Below are 25,659 nucleotides of genomic sequence, written 5' to 3' on the forward strand. Positions count from 1 at the left end.
TGTATTCATTAGGTTCTCTTGTGTAAGTCTTTCAAAAAAGTAAATATGAAATTTAGTAGTAGTTGTTGTAGCAGCAGTAGTAGTAGTAATAAAACTTAAATGCATTGTAATGTTAGAATTGTTCATATTTCACAAAAAAAAGAAAAGGCTGACTCATCCACTTTTGAAACTTTGAGGAATTATTGACTGCAGTAATATTGGCTGAACTGTTTTGGTGGCTTTGGGAGGATTTTTTTGTTTAGCTCTGTAAGCAGAGGTAATGCTCTATAAGTAGAGATAACCCTTTTTACATAGAAAATATTTCTACAGTGCTTTTAATATCAAGTTAACATTACTTCATCTAATTAACTGAAATTATTTTGAAAAGCTGTTTCACCATGTTTTTCTTAGATTGCAATTTCCATAAACACAGCTTGACACAATTAAGCGATAGGGGGAGGGAAAGCCTAATAAAAGGGTAATGCATTCCCTGCTGGTTTTTTGGTAAGACAGTAAAAATGTGCCTAAGGAATCACGTTGAAGATTCAGTTAAACAAGAGTTAGATACAGCTTCTTTATTTGCTAGTATGAAGTTCAGTGAAAAGACAGTATTAATCAACATGATTCTAATGATTGCCAACCAAATAAATAAAGTTAGTTCCAAAGCCAACAAAGGTTAACATTATTTAAATTACAGTGAAAATTCAACAAGCTACAGCATCAATCCATCTCCAACTGTTTATTTTCTTTCAGCTTTCCTTTCCAATTATAATGTCTGTAAACTACTTAAAGTGAAAAAAGAATGTTTCATTATAATTCTATGTAAAGATGTTTGACACACAATTGAGATAGTGTAACAATGTAGAATACCAATCTCAGTTTTTTTATGTAGTTGGAATGCCTTGTTTCCAAGACATTTGATTTTTTTTTGTGTCTGTTAATTGTTTATCTGTTTAATTCTAGCTTGTTAATTCCAGGGCGTGTTCTGCAGGAGGCTTAATACTCAGCTATATATATATATATCTTCTTGGAAATTTTATCTTTAGTGCTCTGATTTAAATTATATTGGTGTAGCTTTCTTTGAGTGAAAAGTAAAACTTTCTTCCCTTTTTACTTTTTTCTTTTGTCAACAGGAGTAAAACCAAAGTCTGGTTGGGCAATTGATCCTTTTGGGCATTCACCAACAATGGCCTACCTTCTGAAACGCACAGGATTTTCCAATATGCTTATACAAAGAGTTCATTACTCAGTTAAAAAACATTTTGCAATGCAGAAGACACTGGAATTTTTTTGGAGACAGAACTGGGGTATGTTTTTTTTTCCTTTATGTCAATTTGTTTTGTTAATTTACACAGGTAAAATATGGAGAGAACTTGAATAAATACTGTGGAAATCTTTACAGAACAGGTTAATTAGAGAAGTCTAGACTTGAAAATGTTAGGTTTGCAGTTCTGTTAAATAAAAGTCATCTAGGTTAAGTTTTGGGGATTTTTTTTTTTTCAGTAACAGAGAATGTGAGTACCTGTGTCTTAGGAAAGGGGTTAAATATAAAAACTGTATTATTGATATTTTAGCTCTGATCTTCCTGTTTCTTCACTTTCATTTGTGCTTTTACTTTCCCTTCTCCTGCATTCCTTGCAAGTATATATATAAAAAGTAAATGGGGTAGAGTATTCTTTTTCCTTTTCTCATTTCTTTGTTTTCTTCTTCCCACTCCTACTATGTGGAAATAAAGTGGAGGAGGAGGAACATTTCTCTTGGAGAGAAAAAAAAATAAAAAATGCCAAAAGTGAATATTTGAAGATGGAGAGGTCTGTCTTGTTTATATTCTTACTAAGGGAAAAACTTTCAAGCAACCAGTTTTCGTCAGCTGCTGTGACAAATTAGTGTCATTAGGTACAGTAGTTTTCTGTGGACTTGAAATTTGCAGGTTATCGTTAGTCAGAGAAATAAATTAAAAACATTTCACCATTTTAATTTGCAATGAAATTCTCATCAAAAACCTTACTCTTAGAATAAATATAATTGCTTTTTGATATTGTTTATACAATATAGCGTATGAAAATTTTCTTCAGTAATGTAGTGATTATACTTTAGCAAACTGATGTAAATGAATGTACTTTTCTATATGAATATTTCATTTTGCTTTGTACTGTACCAGCATTACAATAAGGTCTATGATGAAAATAGGTAGTTAAGGTTTTGGTCTTTCTGTTTTTTAAAGTAAGCTAATATGTCAGTACTTTATCAATACGGGGTCAAACAAACATATGTAGTACTTACTGTTGAAAGGTGGTGGTGATTTTGAAGCTTTTTAGTTTCTCTGTGTTTTTACTTGGAAATTGTAGGAAGGAGAGTATTCAGAGTAAGCAATCTGCTGCACAAGTAAACGACTTTAGGAAAACAAACCACTGTGCAAGAATTTGTCAGATACTGACACTTAAGAGATTTTTCTTTGAATGCTGGTGTATACCACTCAGTGTACAGAATCATTAATTGGCAGGCCTTTTTCCATAATGGTTGCATACATAAATCACATGTATGATATGGTCTAGTGTTTGAGCTTCAAAAGCAGGCTTTTCAAAACAGATTACATATGAAAGATCACTGCATGCTCAGCTGGCATAATATGTAGATGTGGTACCTGCGATAAAGAGAACTCTGGTAGCTGAAAAGTAAATGCATGTATTTATGGAATATTATCTCTATAGTAATAAGTAAGTAGTATTAAAATAAGAGGTTTTAAACAAAAGGTCTGGTTTGGAAATGTGAAGACTTATGCTGTGTTAAGGTTCTGGAGAGTATTTTCATATGTATTGTTGACATACTTAGGAGCCAGGTTTGTGGCACATCTATAACATTCATCACTTTTTTTCAACATAAAATTACTTTAAGTTGTTAGTGCTGGAAATATGCAATCAGCATTTAGGGGTTTTACCAGATGACTAAACTTATGGTTCTTGTAAGTTCTATGAGAACTTCAGGTTCTCTTTAAAGTTAAATTTTGAAACACTTGACAAGGTGTGTGTAGATCTCTGCTCATGGTGGGTTAAACTTTAGGGAATGGACTGACTAGATGGAAAAGCTAGGATTGCAAAGATAGTCTCAGAAGGGCATAGAATTCCATGTACAAGCACACAGAATCTATCTACAAGTACGCAGAATCATGCTGTTAATGTATTGAAGTTGTGTGTTAAAGAAATTAAGATATCGCTAAAGCCAACCAATTCAAATGTTGTGCTAATGAGGTAATGACAGCAGGGTGGTTCATTTGTTTTTGGTTTTTTTTGGGGGGGGGGTTGGTTTTTGGTTTTGATTCACTCAAAGTATAACAATGTGGTTTGTTCACCTCTAAAATTCTGGAAATAATGAGATTCATATGGGTAAAAAAAACCCCTAACATTTTGTTCCTGTCTTTCCCAATCAGCTGGTGCTTAATTGGAACATTCCAATCTTGGTTGAACCTCTCTTTTTTAGCCTCTTTCTTTATATGTAAGGTACATACAAAGGTAAACTCCAGTTATGGCTATTCAAAGCAAGGAATTGTCTTGATCTGATTTTTTAATACAATTCTTGGATTAAGAACATGGAACTGGTTTAGTTTTGGCAAATCTGAGAGCGTTTATTTTAAAGGTGTGCTCTGTGTATTTAATTCCAGATTTGGGATCCAGTACAGATATCCTTTGTCATATGATGCCTTTCTATAGCTATGATGTTCCTCATACTTGTGGTCCAGATCCAAAAATCTGCTGCCAGTTTGATTTCAAACGTCTTCCTGGAGGAAGAGTAAGCTGTCCATGGAGAGTTCCACCAGAAGCCATTCATGCTGGAAATGTTCAACACAGGTACAGTTTTTACATATTCTGCAAGGGAATAACTTTAAAAAAAAAAATAATTATGCTGGTCAAAGATGATATCTAACATAGGTTGGTGAATTTATATAGTTCTTAAAATACAATTGTTTTAGGAAAATAATACCTATTACTTAACCCAGTGTTTGCTTATAAGTTCAGAACTTGATTTACAGTGAAATTTGAAGATAGGTTATAATTAAGGAAGATGCATTAATTTTTTTTTCTTTTTAATTCATGATACATGAGTCTAACTATTACTATCTCTGAATGCTAGGCAGAATGTAGTAATCTGGTTATAGTCATGTTACTGGTTTACTGTAATTTTTGTGAATTTTATGAATATATAGTGATCTGTCTCCTGCCAGTGGAAGACTTCAGGGACAGCATGGTGTAGTATGCTGTAACTGCAAATGGCGAGATATTTTCCGTGGCATATCCTTGCAAAACGTGGCAATCTGTGGCCTAGGTTTCCTGAAGTGGACACTTTAAGTGATTCTGAGTCCTATGTCTTTACATGTCCAGGGAGGGGGGGAAATCATATTAACCTCAATTCTATTTTTCAAATAGAAACACTGAGTTGGTTTGCCATGGGTAAAAATCAAGTTTACAGTTTTACAAAACTACTTTTCAATTTTGGGAATGTCCTGGTTTCAGCTGGGATAGAGTTAAGTGTCTTCCTAGTAGCTGGTACAGTGCTATGTTTTGAGTTCAGTATGTGAAGAATGTTGATAACACTGATGTTTTCAGTTGTTGCTCAGTAGTGTTTAGACTATAGTCAAGGATTTTTCAGCTTCTCATGCCCAGCCAGCCCCCAGTGGGGGCGGGGAATCGCCGCTCGGGGACTAGCTGGGTGTCGGTCGGCGGGTGGCAAGCAATTGCCCTGCGCATCATTTGTACATGCCAATCCTTTTATTATTGCTGTTGTCATTTATTAGTGTTATCATTATTAGCTTCTTCTTTTCTGTTCTATTAAACCGTTCTTATCTCAACCCATGAGTTTCACTTCTTTTTCCTGATTTTCTCCCCCATCCCACTGCATGTGGGGGGGAGTGAGTGAGCGTCTGCGTGGTGTTTAGTTGCTGGCTGGGGTTAAACCACGACAGGGAAGAAGGGGGGGAGGAGAAAAAAAAGGGAAGATAGACCTACTAAAATGTTTTCCAGAAAAAGGTTGTATTGTATGGTCCTGTTACTATCTTCAGGCCTTCAAACCATCCCCAAGTTCAAGAGATAGAAATTTAGGTAGGTGTTTACAATTGTTGCAAATTGCTGAGTATAACAAATATATTAAGGATAGCAGGGTGCCTTTTTGGTTCTAGTCTTCATGCTGAAGTTTTGAAGTGATGATGTGATGGTGATGCATTGGTTGTCTACATGTCAAGTCTGCATGTCCTTTTTCTGAGTATGAATTTTGCCAAGCATCGTGAAAACTTCACTTTGTCAGTAAAATTAAATTACAAAATTTTAGCAAAGATAAAACTAAACCAAAACAGAATACATCACAATTGTCATATTTTAAGTTAGAAATTGGAATGATGCTAGGAGAGTCATTTCCTTGAAAAGTGGAAAAATGAAAGCTGAAGGTGACAGAAGAACAGTAGAGTTAGCTAATAGAAGAATCGTTATGACACACTCAGTGCTGATCAAATGTGAAAGAAAGCTCATGTGTCTTTAAATCAAAGTTGTAAAAAGAAAAATCTTGAATATGTATCCCAATTAGCTGAGACAAATATTTGTAGAAGAGTAAGAGCTTGTTTAACAAATACCTGGAACATATAGGCTATAAATATAATGTAAAGGGCCTGCTCAGAATGCTTTTTAAGGTTTTTGTTTTTTAATTGGATCTGAATTTATCCCTGCACTTTCAAGATGCAGCCTTTGCATAATGATCTAAATTAGACCTTGTCAAAGAAACGGTTCTTTCACCATGTCATATGAAATCAAAGAATAAAGAAATGGGGCAGGTATGTAGTGAATGTATGATCAAGTTGAAGAGATCATCATCTCAATATGGTCTCTGCAATTAAATCTTTTGCATCAGTTTTTGGTAGATAAAAACAGTTTTCATGTCTAACAGAGTTGAAACAGCAGTATGGTAGATAATACTATGGGAAAAGTAAAACTAACACAGGGTCTTTGAGTTGGGGGCCTGGATTATTTACATTTGGAACACCAGAAAGAACAGAGGAACCATACTTTGAGAGTGTAGTTTGAAATAAATCCACTAAAACGTAGGAAGTACTGTTTTGCTGGAGAATGCTAAAAACACTACTCATGTTTTATGACAAAGAAGAGGTTGGGATATAGTAGGCAACCAAAAACTTCTGTGATCTGACCTCTGTTACAACACAAGTTTTACAGTCGTTATGATGAGAAGTATGAGATCCAGAAGTAATTGGAAAACTTATCTTTATGTCATAAGCTTTCCAGGGTTAAAGGTTTGTGGCACACTAATTAATCTGTCTCTCATCTCTGCTTGCTTTGTTTTTTAAGGCTGGAAAAATACAGGAAATCTACACTACATGGATGTGAAAAAAAGTATTTGATACACACTTGATTGATTTAGAGACAAGGTTTAGATCACTGATTTTTCCTCAATGCTAAAGCTGCAACAAAACAAATTGAACATAGATCTTGAATACTCAGCTGGGACAGTTGCTTTTGATTTCAATACTATTTTGGCCATACATATATACTGAAGAGATATTTAATTGAAAACTTAAGATGAGTAGCTGTTGGATTTATCATTACCTTGCCACTTTAGTTGGGATTTGGTAGGAAAGAATGAAACAGCAGCCTAATTGAAAGCCTGTACTTGTTTAATTACACTTCATGACCACTTAGGTTAAAGGTTGCTGTTGCACTTGCCCTGTTTTGCAATGTCATTCTTGTCCATATGTTTGGATACTGAAGTTCTAGCTTTTCGCACTAGCAAGAAAAACCAGCTGGTTTGTTTGTTATTTTTTTTTTCCTTGAATGGGAATAAGTTGTTTTGTTAAGAGGAAGCATAGAATCATAGAACCATTTAGGTTGGTAAAGACCTTCAGGATCATCGAGTCCAACCATCAACCATGCCCACTAAACCATGTCCTGAAGTGCCGTGTCTATGCATTTTTTTAATACCTCCAGGGATGGTGACTCAACCACTTCCCTGGGCAGCCTATTCCAATGTTTGACAATCCTCTCAGTAAAGAAATTTTTCCTAATATCTAACCTAAATCTCGCTTGCCTCAACTTGAGGCCATTTCCTCTTGTCCTATCTCCAGCCACCTGACAGAAGAGACCAACACTCACCTCACTACAACCCCCTTTCAGGTAGCTGTAGAGAGCTATAAGGTCTCCCCTCAGCCTCCTTTTCTCCAGACTAAACAACCCCAGTTCCCTCAGCTGCTCCTCATAAAACTTGTGCTCCAGGCCCCTCACCAACTTGGTTGCCCTTCTCTGAACACGCTCCAGCAACTCCATGTCTTTCCTGTAGTGAGGGGCCCAAAACTGAACACAGTACTCGAGGTGTGGCCTCACCAGTGCCGAGTACAGGGGAACAACCACCTCCCTGCTCCTGCTGGCCACACTGTTTCTGATGGAGGCCAGGATGCCATTGGCCTTCTTGGCCACCTGGGCACACTGCTGGCTCATATTCAGCTGGCTGTCAACCAGCACCCCCAGGTCTTTCTCTGCCGGGCAGCTTTCCAGCCACTCTTCCCCAAGCCTGTAGCGCTGCATGGGGTTGTTGTGACCCAAGTGCAGGACCTGACACTTGGCCTTGTTGAACTTCACACGATTGGCCTCAGCCCGTTGATCCAGCCTGTCCTGATCCCTCTGTTGAGCCTTCCTACCCTCCAGCAGATCGACCCTCCCTCCCAGCTTGGTGTCATCTGCAAACTTGCTGAGGGTGCACTCCATCCCCTCATCCAAATCATCAATAAAGATACTAAACAGAACAGGGCCCAACACCGAGCCCTGGGGAACACCACTTGTGACCCGCCACCAACTGGATTTAACTCCATTCACCACAACCCTCTGGGCTCGTCCATCCAGCCAGTTTTTCACCCAGTGAAGAGTGCACCCATCCAGGCCATGAGATGCCAGTTTCTCAAGGAGTATGCCATGAGAGACAGGGTCAAAGGCCTTGCTGAAGTCAAGGTAGATAACGTCCACAGCCTTTCCCTCATCCACTAGGCGGGTCACCTGGTCATAGAAGGAGATCAGGTTGGTCAAGCAGGACCTGCCTTTCGTAAACCCATGCTGGCTGGGCCTGATCCCTTTCTTATCCTGGACTTGCCATGTGAGTGCTCTCAAGACAAACCGTTCCATAACATTCCCTGGTACCGAGGTCAGGCTGACAGGCCTGTAGTTCCCCGGATCCTCCCGCTGACCCTTCTTGTAAATGGGAGGCACATTGGCAAGCCTCCAGTCCTCTGGGACCTCCCCCATTGACCAGGAACGCTGATAGATGATAAGAGAGTGGCTTCGCAAGGACCTCTGCCAGTTCCCTCAGTAGTCTTGGATGGATCCCATCAGGTCCCATAGATTTCTGAGTGTCCAGATGGCGTAGTAGGTCCCTAACTATTTCCTCCTGGATTAAGGGGGTTATGTTATGCTCTTCATCCTTACCTTCCAGCTCAAGGGGTGGAGTACCCTGGGGATAACTGGACTCACTGCTAAAGACTGAGGCAAAGAAGGCGTTAAGTACCTCGGCCTTTTCCTCATCACTGGTTGCTACGTTCCCTTCTGTATCCATTAAAGGAAAGATATTCTCCTTGGGATTCTTTTTACTGTTAACATATTTGTAAAAACATTTTTTGTTGTCCCTTACGCTAGTTGCCAGATTTAGTTCTAGCTGAGCTTTTGCCTTTCTAATTTTCCCTCTGTATGGTCTAACAAGATCCGTGTACTCCTCCCAAGCTGCCCGCCCTTTCCTCCAGAGGTGATAAACTCTTCCTTTTTCCTTGAGTCCTAGCAAAAGCTCCCCGTTCAGCCAGGCTGGTCATTTTCCTTGGTGGTTCGACTTGCGGCACATGGGAATAGCCTGGTCCTGAGCCATTAAGATTTCCTTCTTAAAGAATGTCCATCCCTCCTGAACCCCTTTGCCCTTCAGGACCGTCTCCCAAGGGACCCTCTCAACCAGTGCCTTGAAGAGGCCAAAGTTAGCCCTCCGGAAGTCCATAGTGGTGGTTTTGCTGAGCACCTTCCTTGCCTCACCAAGAATTGAAAATTCTATCATTTCATGGTTGCTAAGCCCAAGACGGCCTCCGACCATCACACCTCCCACCAGTCCTTCCCTGTTTGTAAACAGTAGGTCTAGCAAGGCTCCTCCCCTGGTTGGCTCACCCACCAGCTGTGTCAGGACGTTATCTTCCACACACTCCAGGAACCTCCTAGACTGCTTACTCACTGCTGTGTTGTATTTCCAGCAGATGTCTGGAAAGTTAAAGTCCCCCACAAGGACAAGGGCACACGATTCTGAGATTACTGCCAGCATAGCTTGTTTTGTGTATGTCTCTCTCTCCCATGAATGGAAGTAGGAAAGAATCGGTACTGCAAGGTATGCGCTTCAGAGTAGGAGTAGAAAAAGGACTTTCCATTTCACTCCCTACTGTTCAAAAGTCCAATTTTACCCTTCAGCTTTTTTCTCTTTATTGTTGATCATATTGCACAACGTGCAACTGGTGTTCAGAATTACATTGCTGATGTGGCATTGGTTGTTAATGTTTGTGATTGCCAACCCCAAGAATCTGAGATCACGCTCTTAGGAAGTACTCATACTGTCTGCATAGCTATCTCTTCCACAAAATTACCTGAATAGAAAATTGCCAATCCACCACATGGTTTTGTTTTCTAGTTTCGATAATTGAGCAAAGAGTGAGTCTGTAATGTTTCGTGTGCTGTATGGGCTGAAGTAGTAGGGAGTGTGAAGCCATGACCACTGTCAAACCTGTCACACAGGACTTGCTATAGCTGCTGCAAAATTTCTTGTGATTCCCACAGACTCCGGGTGGCGACTGCTCCTCCTGCTTTGATGTAGGAAGGGGCAAAACTAGCCACATTAATTGTTTTGATATGTTTTAGCCATATACTTGGAATTTTTGTGGCAAAAGAACACACTTGTGATACGAAGGGGTTTTTTTCATTTGTGAAGCGTCTTAAGCATTCAGTAATAATCTGAAAGGTTCCAAAAGAAAGGTGAAAAATATTGTTGGTGCTGTTACTCACAATGTTGATATACTTCAGTGTTGCCAACGAAGAACGCAGTTAGGGTTGCTCTGAATACTGAGAACTACATAATGCATCTTGTGTACAATTCCAAGAACTTTTGATTGTATAAACCAAATTTTTTGGGTTTTTTTAAGCCATTAAAATGAAATTGCTGCTGGTACGCTATATCCATAATTGCAGTGGTAGAAAAAGTTTTTCATGACTGATCTCTTGGTTTTCAAATTTTCATTCAGGTAGGCAGGATAAACATGTATCAAAATGTATCTAATACTGTCTTGCTGGGGAACCAGAGGAGGGAAGCATTGGTGAGACTCAGTGTAATTTTTTTTTTTTTTTTTCTCCAGAAGTATTTTTCATCTTCAGCAAATTCTGTCTGGGGCTTTCTGCTGACTCTTTCTCACTCCTATATGAAATAGTGATTTAGAAAGTTATGTGAGAGAAACTAGAGGATATACCTGACTTGAGACATCTAATTTTTCTTTGGTGTTTTTGCAATTGAAACTGGTTTGCAGTAGAGGAAGATCCTGCTGCCCCCTTAAAAACACCTAATAATCCTACAGTTATGAGTACTTTGAAGAGAGGGAGAACAGTAACACTGATGAATTTTGCAGTAGATTTGAAAAGAAACTAAAGGAGGACTTTGAAGAGAGATGTCACAGCCAAATATCCTGTTAACTGTAACTTTTCCTGAAGTCCTGTATTTTTCAAGAGGTTCTAAAATAAAGTATGTTTCCAACTGTAGGCTGCATGTGGAAAATTTGAGTTAGGCTGACTTTTTAGAAGGTAGAATTACAAAGTCTTGTGTTGTGCCAATTGTTCTGTTAGGAGAGGAAGTCTATGTTTAAAACGGCAACATGTTGAAAGTCATGGAAAATACTGATTCAAGCATAAATACTTGGTTATCTGAACCATAAATCAAGCTATAGACAGGGGCCAGGGGACGAAGCCACTAGTTAGGTCTATTCTAGTCTCAGCAGAACTATGTAGATTCTTAACTAAAGATGTTGTGCCCCCTTTCTCCCTCCAGAATACAGTCAGATCTTGTGTTTACTCAATACTTTTATAATCTGATAGACAAATAAACTCTGACTTGCTGGTCAAAGAAATACGGGTTTCAAATATATTGGACTAGATTCAATTCTCACATAAATGTTGATATAACAAATCTTCAAGAGTATGAGATGAAAATTGGTTAAACCACCTATTAAAAAGACTTGTAGAAACAAAAAGCTCACTGGAATCGCTTTTTTTCTGCTATTTTCTCTTTAAAACTTTGTCATTTGTACTCCTGTTTTCTTAAATATGTTACTATAGTTTATACTCCCTACTAACATTATTTTCATGACTTCAGTTGGAGAGGAACAGCATCTGAAGATTTTGATAAGTGATGGGGAGGGGTGTGGAGTGGAGAGAATGGACCCTTTCAGTAACCCAGACATCAGACTTGTAACTTGTAATACATTGCAGCTTAATGAACTGATACTTTACCCACCAAAGAGTTAGTAGGTGCCAAAGGATAATCTTAGTTCCTTTTTTCTGTATATGTGAGTGTGGGTGTTTTATTGGTTATTTTTAAAGGCCAAAAGCAAAAAAGCAGTGGGTTTAATTTTTCAGGGCATGTGTTTAAAGCTTAAGAGGGCTGGCTCTAAGACAAGTAAGAAACTGGCTGAAGGTGGAACAGTGGTTGTTAGTAGTGAACTTCCTCCAGAATGTGTGTGGTTTTTTGTTTTGGTTTGGTTTTTTTGCGAGGCTGGAATTCCTCAAAGATTAATATATGGGCAGTTTTTCTGTCAAGGACATGAAGATATGAAGCAAAGTATCCAAGGGAATTACCAGAGGGGATGAGAAGAGCTTGCTTATTATTGTAAATAAGGGCTGGAGAGGATTAGGATTGTTATCTAAACATAAAGCAGGTAAACATAATTTAAACTGAAGGTTAGTTTTGGCAGAGGAACAAATTGATGCAGGCTGGCCTATTGTTTGAGATGGAGCTTGATAAGCTTATTGGAGGATTTAATTAGCATAGTGTTTGCAACAATAGTAGGTTGAATGTAGTGTCCTAGTGGTGGGAATTGCATCCAGCTTTTTGTTACAAAATGAGACAGCAGAGTTTTGTATGTCTTGTTTAGGGTCACCCTAATGCACAACTTGATATCTAAGAATTTTTTTGTCAAATGCTGACTTTTATTCTTCTGTTTTCTACATTGCTTTTCCCACCTCCCCCTGCCCCCCCTCAAGGGCTTGGATGATTTTAGATCAATACAGAAAGAAGTCAAAGCTTTTCCGTACTAAAGTTCTGTTGGCTCCACTAGGGGATGATTTCCGCTATGCTGAGAGCTCAGAATGGGATCAACAGTACCAGAATTATCAGAAGCTGTTTGACTATATGAATTCTCATCCTGAGTGGCATGTTAAGGTAAATACAACACTTTTTCTGGTTTGTGGAGAAAACAGTATTGCTCAGTATTTTGAGATTCTTCATGGAAAAAAGTTGTGGTTTGTTTCTGTTTTTTTTTATTTAAACTGTGGAGTTTTGTATATTGTTTAACAGCAGATTGGTTTATCTTGGCAGATTACATTTTTTTAAACTTTACCACCTCCTCTCCCTCCAAACCAGAAACTTTGCTATTAATAATATCTGCTTGAAAATTATAAATAGTATCCAAAATAGATCATTTTAGAGAACAGCTCTTAGGTTTGCTTGTATTCTTAGTACTCTTTTTTTCACAGGCTTCAGGCATTGTTATTTCAGGCTCGCAGGCTTTGTTGTTTAAAATATGGTATTTTCATATTAGAAGTTCAAGCAAATTTTGTTGCTTTGCTTGGGTCCTCTTGGTTTTATATACCAAAACAAACACAAAAAATCCTAAGAGGCGTCATTGCTGGCACATATTGTTGAATACAATAAAATCTAAGAGATGGACCTGGCTACAAAAGGAGTGAATACACTAACACAATTATCAGATGGGATATCGCTTTAAATCATTAATTATGTTTGAGTGTTAATATACATGTTGATACATTCTAATGTTTAAGCTGAGTACTTCAGACACTTCTTGTACTGTAGATGTTCTCTGTACTCAGACAAGTTTTCATCATCTTTCAGCATGGGAATAAGAAATAGGGGACCGCAAACTTGTTTTTTCTTGGGTATCTCATGAGAGAGCACTATTGCTGCTTTCACATTTAGACTTTTTAAACCTGGTCTGGTCTCTTTCATATGTTTTTTTGTGTGTGCATCTTTTTTCCCCCTCACCTTTTCTGAGACCTCCCCCCTGTTCTTCTAACTGCAGATTTGAGTACTGCCTATAGTGTGTTAGTTCCTCCTGCTGACTTCTGGACTTGTGTTCTGCATAAGAAAGATGATCTCTAGGAATCACAGCTTGTTTGAGAGCTGGATTTTGCATGTTTCTTATGGGATGTGGGTGACATGATGTATGTGAATGCCTGCTGTGTCTTAGTGGGGGGAGACAGACCTGCAGAATACTCTTTTACATCTTTTTAATCTACAGCCCATCTTTTAAATCTAAAGCTTGCTGCTATCACCAGCTTTACTCCCCTCAAAAAGGGATATAGTGTACAGGTAGTTACTCTTTGGTTACTAACAGCAGCATACTTTCTATAGTCTCCATTCCTACTAACCTGCGCCGGATGATTTCTGCTCTGGGACAAAACCTGAAGGTTCTAATTCGGAGGTCATTCTTCAAGGACCACTCCTGTCCTGAGGCATCTGTAAGTTCCTTATCTGAAAGGTTCTGCTCAGCCCATTGTCAAGGACTCTAGAAGTCTAATTCGTTAGCCCTGGCTTGCCCACCTGGATTAAAGCCTTGGGAATCACACTAGCCCTTGGGGCCCTTGTAGAAGTATCCAACCCTTTTTCTGCTTCTTAATACCCAGATAAAAAGATATGCCATCCTCTCATTCAGCTACTTTGTGCCTAGGGTTCTTTGCTCAGCTGGAGCACTGTTGACACTGGAGTGTGTCTCCTTTTCATTTTAGTTAGTTGGGTTTTTTTCTTTCTCCTTCTGTTTTTTAGGCTTTGTTTTGTTTTTCTTGTTTGTTTTGGGGGGATATGTGTGTGGTTTTTTTTGTTTCTGTTTTTTTTTTTTTTTAAACTGATGTCATTTATCCTTGGAAATATGAGCTTAGGTGAAGAACTTTAGCACTCTGCTGCACTTTCCACAGTGGACTGTAACTCCACAGGCAAGTAGGGGGTCATGCGCAGCTTCCTAAGAACCTAGATTATATAAAGAAAGAGTTCACATTTCTTCCTTAAGTGCTGAGATGCCTAGGATATTACTACTTACACAAGGGACTGCCTACTCTGCCTTTCTGATCTTGTGAGAGATTTACCCTTTCAGATAAATTTGAGATGTTTTTCTGGTGGTGTCTATTAGCATTGAGATTCTCATGCCAGCAACTGTTCTACGGTCCTAAAAGTATGTGGTAGATTACTGTAAAAGATATCTGTTTTGCACTCAGGGAGTTTAACTTCCCATTTGGAGATTGCCTTTACATCTATTATGCATAAATTAAGCTGAGACTTTTTTTATGCCAGAGAAGAGTCTACCAGCTTATTTCACTGTTTCCACTTACCTGACATTAGAATGAGTTTTCTTCAACTTTGCTGGTTCCTCTGGTGACATTTTCTTCCTCTGATGTAACCCAGCATACAGAAGGGAGGTCATCTATACCTGATTTCTCTTGGTCCACTGTTGTTTTGGTTTTTTTTCTTCTGAATTCTGTCTTGTAGGTGTCTGTGATAGTGAGGGAAAAGGCCAAGTATCCTAGAAGTGCCTGGTAAGGCAGGGATCACTAATATTGGGATTTCTGTGGCAATATGTCTCTTTCTCTGCTTTACTGCTATTCAAAGTGGCAAGTTATCATACCATAACCACTTAAAATACTTGGATCTTCTGAATGATTTTGAAGAGTGAATACTGTTTGGTTTGTTTTTTTAAATGTTCAAATAGCATATCTTCATTGTCACAGTAGTAGTCCTTATATTCCAAGTTACTTTTAAAAGATTTTTACTAAAAACTTTTTTTCTGGTGTTGCAAATTGTAACATGTTAATTTGCATGCTTGTTAAAAATAAATTTTAAAAAGTCACTTAATTTAAATTTCAAGAATTATCATTATAGTTTATTGTGAGGATACTTGTGGTAATGTGATCTTCTGTGCTGTTCCCACATTCATTAATTGTTTTTCCACTCTCATTCAAAGTCCACTTTGCCATCTATGTCTTCTTTAACATCTCTCAGTGCTGGCAACATTGACATCAGTCCCTTTCCATTTTTTATTCCCCCCTTTTTTTGTACACCTCAAGCTTGAGGGTACTGTCTTGTACCCTGTATCCTGTAAAGGGCTGTTATTGCCTTATTTGTCTGAGCATTTTTAAAAATGACCAGAAGATAAGGAATTTTTTTAACTCCCCCATGTTACATCTGTAAACACACTTTCTTTGTAAATAGTTTTGAAAAACCAGCTTCTGAAAGCAAATGCTATTTTTTTTGATCAACTGTCATCTTGGGTTAAGCACATGTTGGAGATCTGGAGCAAAACAGAGTTAATTTGGAAAATGCAAGGTTAAGACAATTATGTTTTTGTTGCATTCCATGAAGTTTCTTACTTAGTCCAGACATCTACTTAAATAATATTGAGATATTACTTAACTCATGTATTAGAGACTTACTCATAAGACATGAAGAATGCTTTGCTTATTTGTTGAGATTTAGTTTGTACTTTAAATACTGATTTATACTTTAAAAAAAAAAAAAGTGTTTGATATTTCATAAATCATAGAATCAGGAAATGATTTGGCTTGGAAGGGACCTTTAAAGGTCATCTAGTCCACCCCCCACTGCAATAGGCAGAGACATCTTTAACTAGATCAGGTTGCTCAGAGCTCCATCCAAACTGACCTTGAATGTTTCCAGGGATGGGGCATCTACAGTGTCTCTGGGCAACCTGTTCCAATGTTTCACCACCCTTATCATAAAAAATTTCTTTCTTATGTCTAGTCTGAATCTACCCTCTTTCAGTTTAAAACCATTACCCCTTGTCCTGTCACTACAGGCCCTTTTAAAAAGTCTGTCCCCCTTATAAGCCCCCTTTAAGTACTGAAAGGCTGCTATAAGGTCTCCCTGGAGCCTTGCCTTCTCCAGGCTGAAGAACCGCAACTCTCTCAGCCTTTCCTCATAGCAGAGGTGTTCCATTCCTCTGATCATTTTTGTGGCCCCCCTCTGGACCCACTCCAACACCTCCATGTCGTTCTTGTACTGAGTTGAAATGAAGTTGAAGTGCTTTTGGAAGAGCTGTTCAGCTTGTCTGAAAAGTGTGCAGGGAAACTTTAAAGCTCTTTAGGATAGTATTTCCGCTATAATTCTGCTGGAAGACTGGCATATTTCTGAAATGTATATGAAACCAAGCATATTCATTCTCTTCGTATGTCTAAATAAAGAAAATGGACCTATGTTATAGTAATTTTAATTTTCATTCAGGCCCAGTTTGGAACTTTATCAGATTACTTTGAAGCTCTGCGCAAAGAAAGCAATTTGGGTGAAAAGAGGAGCAATTCATTTTTCCCTGTTTTAAGTGGAGACTTCTTCACCTATGCAGACAGAGATCATCATTACTGGAGTGGATACTTTACATCGCGACCCTTCTATAAACGACTGGATAGAGTCCTGGAATCCTACTTACGGTAAATACTGCCATCCAGTAAATTCATAACACATGTCTTGGCACACGGGAGAGATGAATGTATAAGTACTCTAAATCTGTTGGACAGACGGAAAAGTGATTTTGAAATGCACGGTTTAAGTTTACTTACAATAAGGGTAGCCTAAACGGCGCCCAAATGTAGTTCTTGTTACAAGGATTTGTTGGTGTACCATTTTTTTTAGTAAATTCACAGAAATACAATGATATCTTTTCCATTAAAACAAATAAGTTGTCTAAAATAGTATTCAAGTGATCAACAAGTCCTGATTCCATGAAAATAGCAGGTAGTATGCTTTTTATTTCTGTATTGCATTTGGGGACCTGTCAGATCAACCTATCATTATGACTATACTGTGAACTCTTTTAGAGAGAAATACAAAGGTGTGAATTTTACAAGGGTTGTTGGAGGCAGTCGAGAAGTAGTCAGGAATATTGTGTGCCAAGTGATGTCAGATTATAACGTACTGCTCTGCTGAAAAGTGTTTGCATCTTCTTTAAAGAAAAAAGTATTGCTGAATTTTGGTAATGGAGTATTTAAGTGGTTCTCCCTTGTAGCAGCTGTAGATAAGACATGTTGTAAAGTGATTTAACTGTATTTTAAGGCTCCAGAAAGAAATCTGAGATGGATGCCTATGATACAAACCCTGGACATTTCATCTATTGTCAAAACTTGGAAACTCTGTTTCCAAAAGATTGTTCTTCCAAGGATCCTTGGTCAAAGGACACTTTTTGTCTTCTGGAGGTACCCTTTAAAATACACCTGTTGTAGTGCTTCTACATGCTGTTCAGACCTTTTTGTGCTGGAGAACTTCTGTAATGATGAGAAATCCATCCTTAAGGATTTCTTGCCAATTTTTTTTGTGTCATAATGGCTGCTGCAGTAGTGGAGGGAGCAAGAGAGGTGTGGAAAGTAGCATTTTGGGAGCATGGAAAGTAGTGTTTTGGAGGCAGATACAAGTATGTTTCAGAAGAAAAACTTCCATATCTAGCAGAATTTGTTTTCAGTCTTCCAAGGATCAAGTCTTTACTCTGATAAAGTAGACTTGGGACACAGCTAAGCTAGTCTGTGATCTCTAGTATGTTTTTCCTGTGATGAAAGTGGCTTTTTCTAGCCTTCTCTCTGCAGTCTAAGAATACAGAGTAAGAGACCTGAGGAAATCAAGAAAATTAGTGAATAAGAAATGAAGGCAATAGAAAGACTAAGAACTGTTTAAGGAGAAGTGAGATCAAGGGCCTGAGAATAGAAGGGTGTTAGGGAAGAGACAATGTAACATCACTTTGAAGGCATTGCATTGACCAGCAAGGAAAAAAGTTTCACAAATGGGAAAGCAGGGAGGAAGGAAGCCAAAGACTGTCAGGAAGGAGAAGACAACGGAAGCTGAGAGGAATGACAGAAAGCAAGGCTAGGATGCCTTTGGCAGAAGAATGTAAAAATAATATAGTAAGGAGAAGTTATTAGAGGAGTGACTTCCACAGTGTTTTAATCAGAACTTTGGAATGTTACAAGTGTTAACTTATGTACAAAACCAAGAATGTTAGAAGATTACAAAGAGGGCATTTGTAAGGCTAACAATAATTAGGAAGTTTGACAGCTATTCAGAAATAGTTTACAGATAGAGCATCAAGCATCACTAGGAGTGTGATTTTGTTAGAAGCATTTTATTTTTTACTTACTGTAAATACTAATTAGCTCTGTTCTCATTACCTAGTTTATCATAAGAATCTTTGATTTTCAGTGAAAACAGCCTTGTTTAATGCTGCTATTGGAAAAGTCAAGATGTATAGAAAACAGGTCAGATGATGTCCTTATAAGTTGAATTCCCCACTTAATTGTTTTTTTGTTTTATTTTGCCTAAATTCCTTTCTGTTCGTTAAAATGGACCAAGGATTTAATTTTCCTTTAGCTTTATCATAGCCTTTTTTCTCAAAATTTTTAAGTGTGTTTACTTTATTGTCATTTTTCTGGTTTTTTATTACTTAGGTTGCAGAAAACTTAAAATTAATTGCTTTCAAGTTTATTTTTAGTATTTACAAATTTTACACTGTTAAAAGATTCCTTCATGCAAGAATTTCAATTACCATTAATTTCTGAAAAGGGTGCTAGACTTACAGGTAAAGAATCTCTGGAAGAAAACTAAACCTTCAGTCTTCTGAATTAAAACAAAGCACGTTTCTAAAAATGTACCTGGGAAGTTTTTCATCCTTTGTTATCCTCTGTGAATAACATGTAAGAACAAAATGTACAGGTATGTTCTTGTCAATTTAATATCAGGGTTTTTGGCAGTTTTGTTTTCAGAGACCTGGAGAATCTTCAAGGATGGCATATTAGCTGTGAGAACAGCAGAATTGGGGGTTTTGTCTTTTATTTTTTATTTTCTTTAAAGTCAGAGGAAATACATTATGTCATATTTAATTAATAACACCCTCACCCCAACCTCATGATGAAATTTTCCATAGTTCTTTTTGAGCTAACTTATAACTACCTAGTGTGCATATATATGTGTATGTATATATATGTATGTGGGAGAATGAACCGTAAACGGAAGATAAATACATATGTGTGTGTATTCTTTACCAAGGATGAATGGTTTTAAGTTCCAGCAGTACCAGGATTAAGAAGTACGTCACTCTACTTAATAGCCAGAAAACAGTGTTCAGCCTCAGGACCTGCTATGAAGGCTGGCCATTTAAGCAAGAAAAGAGGTGGTGGTTTGGGTTTTTCCTGTTTTTAAAAAAGTTTTGGGGTTGTGGATTAAAGAAAGTGCATGAAAGTTTAGGGATTTTGTAATGGAGGTTGGCATTAATGCTGATTTGAGACATAAGTGAATTTTTTAACTGAAGTGAGAGATGGATGGATTGAAGTAGTTTGAAGGATGATGAAATCAGTGACCAGAAGTTTGTTTAATGTCATAATGGAGAGATGCAAAGAATAAGAGCATAGTTGGGGACAAATTAGGAACACATTCTGTGATTTCTTTCTTTGCAGATGTAATCAGGGAAAAATTATGGGAAGTCTGCAAAAAAGACTGTTGAAGTAATTCAGAAGCAGGACAAAAGCTGCAGTGATACTTCTAACTGTACAGATGGATAGAAAAGACATCTTGAGATTTCAGAAACTCTAGCAAAAATTATTTGTTTTTTATTTAGGCTACATATAAAGTGGACATAAAGGTAACCTAGTGTAGTCTTTGAGCAATCAGTGAAGCAAATTGTGGTCTGTTTGCAGTATCCCATCAGGTAGAGATACAGTGACAAATTACAACAAAGTGGAAAATCTGTGGTGACTACTTTAGGTAATCTGCAGTAGTTTGAAATAGAGGTGAGAAAACCAAGGCCTTATACAGCTTTTATGGAAAGATATTAGAGAGAGGTAAATGCTTATTTATAATTTGAAGTGTTCTCTAATACAATGTTTCCTGTGGTTTCACTTCTGAGTGTCTTTCATCTGAGACCATCGAACCATTCTAATGTTTAGAATAACATTGAGATTTGAAAGGAAAATTTTGCATCTAGGAGACCTGTGTGCTGAATGGATCTGTAAAACAGAATCAGTTATTTTTCTGAAAGGCAAAAGAGTTCCAAGTGTTCCTTATAGACAAAATGGATTTAAAGTGATGTTCTGGAATCAGTAAGAACTGAAAATGTATTTACTATAAAGCTTCATTTTAATGTTTTTTCTTTTGTTTTCAAGGTTGTTAACCTTGTTTATTAATAATGTACTTCCCTATTTAAAAAAAAAATGAGGTGGACTTTGGGGAGGAAAATCTAACCTGTATTTTGAGGACTGAAATTTTTTTGTGTTTCTCTACATCATAGCTACAGTTGGGTCAGTGTTTAATGGCTAAGTAAAATTTTTTTAAAAAGGTAAAACACTTTCAGACAGGGTTTAACCACTACATAGTGCATCTGATGCCTTTTTAACTACAATATACTTGTTTTCCTTTCAAGTTAAGCTGTAATCGAGCAAAGTAGAAGGAATGCATAGATGTAGGAATTTGCACTAAGCAACATCAAAATCACAGCCATTAAGCTTAAGTGCACTAGTAATAAAAAAAAGAATTACAACTTTTAACACCTTGATTTTATGTGTAGCTTCTGAGCAGTTATCTTACCTGTAAGAGCAAAATCTCATCCTATTCCTCAAATATTGACAATATGAAAATGAATTGAGCTGTTATATGTGCAGTGTACCTTTTAGTTTAGTTTGACACATGCTACTTGCAGTTTTTACATAATTGTCACCTATGTGATGCATAAAGACAAAGAGACCAAACTGAATCCAAAAGTATTTTTCATGTTAACAGTTAGTACCAATGCACAGTCTGTAAACCCAAGCTGAGAATGATTTGTTGTTGTACCTAGTTTAAATTTGAACACATGCACTCATGAACAGCTTGGGTAAATGTGAAAGTTAATGTATTTTCCTTTTTTTAAAAATTTTTAAAAATTTTTTATTTACATGCTTAGGAGATAGTTTTACATTTGCTTTGATTACTTATGTTATTTTCCTTTCTTTGCTGTTTATAATGTTAACCTGTATATTCCTGGTTTCTTCAAACATTTGAGAAACATTCATTAAACTCAAAGTTTGAAAAGGAATCTGACACTTTTCAGACTTACAGAAACAGAACTGTAACATTTTAGGAATAGGAGACAGGAACAAAAGTTAACAGATGGTTTCCCAGAATTTCTACAGGCATCCTTGTTAGTCAGATATTCATAATGAATGGCAATTATAGATTTGGGTGTTGTTTTTTTTGTTTGTTTGTTTGTTTTGTAAAATAAATATAGATTCTCATAAAGCAAGTGAGAGCCTAATGGTAATATTTTAGTGTAAGGCTCTTGCATATGAAGTAGGAGAGAAGGGCTCTGCATTCTGTTCAGTCTAAGGTTTTTGAATCCAGTGTTCTCACAATTCAGGTGAACATATAGTGAGCAGGTGCAGGAACTGCCTAAGCCTTTAGGAGAATTTAGTTTGCTTAAAGTACAAATAGCAGAACAGTTATTATATAGAGTGTACAGATTGATAGATTTCTGTAAGATAATTTTATTTATTTAATAAGTTGCTTTTTGAAATGGGAATTGTATGTCTCCTTACTGTATCATTTTAAGATCAGATCTGTATATCTCAGGCATTTGTGAAAATGGTATGTTACTATGTACTGCCTCATTTTTATTTTAAAGCTCTATTTTCCATCACTGAAGCCTTGCAGGAAGCTTACCAGGTGGAAAACTAGTTGATGATGAAGTGCAGCAGTGATTTTTAACTGTTTGAAGCTAGAAACAGGCTAAAAATACAAGATTAAGTTTTAAAGAACTCACAGAACTAGGCATGAGAAAAGATGTAAAAACGTCAGTTTATTTTTCAGGTAAAATATGTGTTCCTTTTTGCTTTCTAAACCTGTATAAATATTTGATTCTTCTCTGTAATTCCAGGGCAGCTGAAATCCTCTACTCCTTGGCTTTAGTACAGTCCAGTAAATCTGAGAAGATAAGTGTATTTCCTTCAGTGGATAACTATAAATTACTGACAGAAGCTAGGAGGAACCTTGGACTCTTTCAGCATCATGATGCTATTACAGGAACATCTAAAGATTGGGTAGTTGTGGATTATGGCACTAGGTAATTTATTATAAATACATAAACTTAATTACTCTCTGCTTTTTTAAAACAGAAGTATTTATTTCAGAGATACAGATTTACCATAGCTAGCAACATAGTACTGAAAGTGTAGTGGTGCTCTACAGGAGAAGTGGATTTGATTACCCATGCTTTCCATTTACGAAATATGTTTTAATCGTCTAGGGTAAGAATTTGATGTTCAAACAAAATTTCTGAGGTTTAAAAGAAGCTAGATAGACACAATACTCAGACTTCTGTAATAACAGAGCTATTTTCTGTGGTAACTATTGTATAGAACATTTTATATCTGCCTGTGCTAAGCAAAGATCAAGAGACATGCTAGTTTAAGCATATATTCCTTGGAAAATCCCACACCCTCTGTAACCGACTTTTCTTCAATGTGGGAAACCTTCATGTTGCCAATCTTCTACTTAATTTGTCTGTTGTTGTTCATTGCTGTTATGTCTGGTGGGTAGTTGCTTTCTCAGTATTGACAAATTACTCTGCTAGCTACTTTGTGGAATTTTTTTTTGAAGAGTGTGACATATATATGTATGTCTGTATGTAGACATATGCTTTAATTATGCATTTGTTCAGAAAATTGTAACACATTGAAATATTAAGCACTAGCAAATTTGATTAATTAAGGTAGATGATGGTAGGTAGGTGATGGTAGAGCATGTCCATTAAATAAATTATTGTTTTAAATGCCTCTGAAATACTCTTTCTCGGTTTAAACTACTGCATTAATGACAAGTATTTTTAAATTCCATAAATTTATTAATTTTTTAATCTATTAAAGCATAGGTATAATCAAGGTATAAACATGTGCAATGCACTTGGTTATGAGAGAGTAAAATAAAGGCTTTTTTCACTTTACAAATAAAATTGCACAGCTCTCTTTAAGAATTTGTAAACCTTGTGTTGGTTGAAGCAATGAAAATAATGGTAATAATTTAAAATTTTTGTGTTTGTGATTGTTTTTCTAATCCTGCTTAAAGGCAATCTTGTCTTTGTGACCAGCGTTTCAGGCTTGTCTCCACTATAGATATTGGAAATCAAACATATAAACCACAAACTTTCCTAAGATTAGCATTTTGAAAACGTACCTGGTATTTTGAGGGTATAGATTTTGTAGCATAACAGTGGGGTGGAGATGTACCTTGTTTTCAGTATGCAAGGTAGGAATATAATGAAATTCAGAATATTTTTGCATTTTGCAGTCTGGTGACTCACTGCAACTAGCTGTTCTTAATTTCATGCTATATTGACATTAAAAATTACATTTGTTTTTCTGTAACTCACACTTTTGAGTTCTTTAATCTTTTTAAATTTTAATGTTATCATATTGAATAAAAACAACTGAAAACTAAGACTCTAAAATTTTTAACAGACTTTTCCACTCAATAATGAACTTGAAGAAAGTGATAATTGACTCTGCTCATATTCTTATCCTGAAGGATAAAGGTGCTTATAATTATGACACATCAACTCCATTCCTGAAGATGGTGAGCTATCTTTCTTGATTTTCTCCAAAAATAAAATGTGAACTATGTCTTTTCAATACAGTTTGAGTATCCTGGGAAAAGTTGGAATGAAATTTGCTGATAATACCTGCTCAAAAATCTGCTACTTATCACTGTACATATTGATTGAAGATATTGGAATGTAAAAAGTTAAAACTTAAGCGGTTAATGCTGAAGAAACCTACATATCTAAAGTAAATGGGCTTATTTTGTTCTACTTCGTGAAGCACATAGTAAAACCAGGTGTTCTAATTTTCTTGTGGGCATAAATTTGTTGGTGACTTCAGTGACATGCACGTGATAAGTGAATATATAACTGTATGCGGTCCTGTAATTTGACTTTGCTTATTACTTAAAAAACATAGGAAGAGGAAAATTTCCATCCTGAACATAAGCCTAAGCTGAATTTGCAAGACCAGGTGTAGACAAGACCTCGTGCTTTTTTCCTTAGCTGAAATTATTTGAAACAGGAATTTACTGATGATAAAGTCAGCAACAGATCCCCACATACCATTTTGAGACCCATTTTACACTGAAGAGCACCTTGAAGAAACACACTTGCTAATATTATTTCCTTTCAAAATTCTTAGTTTCTTCACTTTCTGACCAAAAGCTGTCTGCTGTAATAGCTAGTCTTAGGAAGTCTACCTAAGTCCATACACCTGGAACAGAGAGCAAACAAGATGCTTTCATTTCTTTGTGCATAAACATAGCAGGATTAAGACAGTCTTCATTATATGATTACCTCACACTTCTAACATAACTAACATTACATACATACTGCTGGCTTAGATGTGCCAGATGTGTCATACCTTGAATTACTCTTCCAGGCACTTATATTTAAAAAAAAAAAACAGAACACCCCCAAAATCTCTGTTAAAATAGTTCTTTATATATTTTATGACTTTGATACAGATATATACATCCATGCTTCATGCATGTGCCTGCGGGTGTGTGCCACAAATACGCCATTTTTCTCCTGGTCGGAAAGGCTAACAAAATGAATATGCACCTTCGTAAAGTAAAAATATTTTGAAATCATTCATGGAATGAAGTTTTCACTTCTGCTCTGAATTATACTGGAGGATGTTGTGATGTTACATTCTACTAAGCTTCCGTTGTTCCTGTTCTTTATAAGTCTGGATTAATACCACTGGATTGTAGAAGTACTAATTGCTGTTTAGACTGCATATTGCCTAGGAGCATCCTAAGTCAAACCTACTATTACCACTGTGAAAGCAGAAATGAAAAAGAAAGTTCTTATAAACCTAATATTCCCACAGTACTTTGGATACCACTACAAAAGGTTTTTAATGTGGGATTTGTAGAATGTTGATAGGAGAACTTCAGGATATTTACAAAAACCCTTGTGCAAACCTTGAGTGAGTAGCAAGTTCAAAGGTGCTTGTTTCGAAAGACCATCATGGTATTTTGCTGGCTGATGGAAGCTGAGATCAAGAATTGTTCAGAGATGGGCATTCAGAATGAATCCCGAGAGAGTTGAGAAAGACAAATGATGAAGACTTTAAGATTGAAAATGGCTATTGTCTTTGAGGGGTGAAGAAGGAAAAAACACGTGGTCAAAGGAATAGCGTAAGAGACTAGCAGCATTCCAGTAGACAGTAGGTACAACCAGGGGAAAATTGCCCTTCTTAAAGCCAGAAAAAAGGAACTTGGAAATGAGACATGATGGGAAGATTCCAGAAAGATGCTGCTTACACTGTCTTTCTGCTATTCTTA

At 36.9% G+C, this 25,659-nt stretch overlaps 1 protein-coding gene across 2 annotated transcripts in view; it reads left to right on the forward strand.

Annotated features, from left to right (window-relative positions):
* The window catches only part of MAN2A1 (mannosidase alpha class 2A member 1), a 137,801-nt gene that overhangs the window by 42,469 nt on the left and 69,673 nt on the right, over positions 1-25,659 (forward strand). For both annotated transcript variants that reach the window (XM_069777163.1, XM_069777164.1), the window contains exons 6-11: positions 1,113-1,286; positions 3,638-3,824; positions 12,285-12,462; positions 16,549-16,751; positions 22,208-22,393; positions 23,787-23,901. In XM_069777163.1, coding sequence (XP_069633264.1) covers positions 1,113-1,286; positions 3,638-3,824; positions 12,285-12,462; positions 16,549-16,751; positions 22,208-22,393; positions 23,787-23,901 — 1,043 coding nt within the window. The remainder of the gene's footprint in view (positions 1-1,112; positions 1,287-3,637; positions 3,825-12,284; positions 12,463-16,548; positions 16,752-22,207; positions 22,394-23,786; positions 23,902-25,659) is intronic.

This window comes from Haliaeetus albicilla, chromosome Z (assembly GCF_947461875.1).
Source record: "Haliaeetus albicilla chromosome Z, bHalAlb1.1, whole genome shotgun sequence".
Lineage (NCBI taxonomy): Eukaryota > Metazoa > Chordata > Aves > Accipitriformes > Accipitridae > Haliaeetus > Haliaeetus albicilla.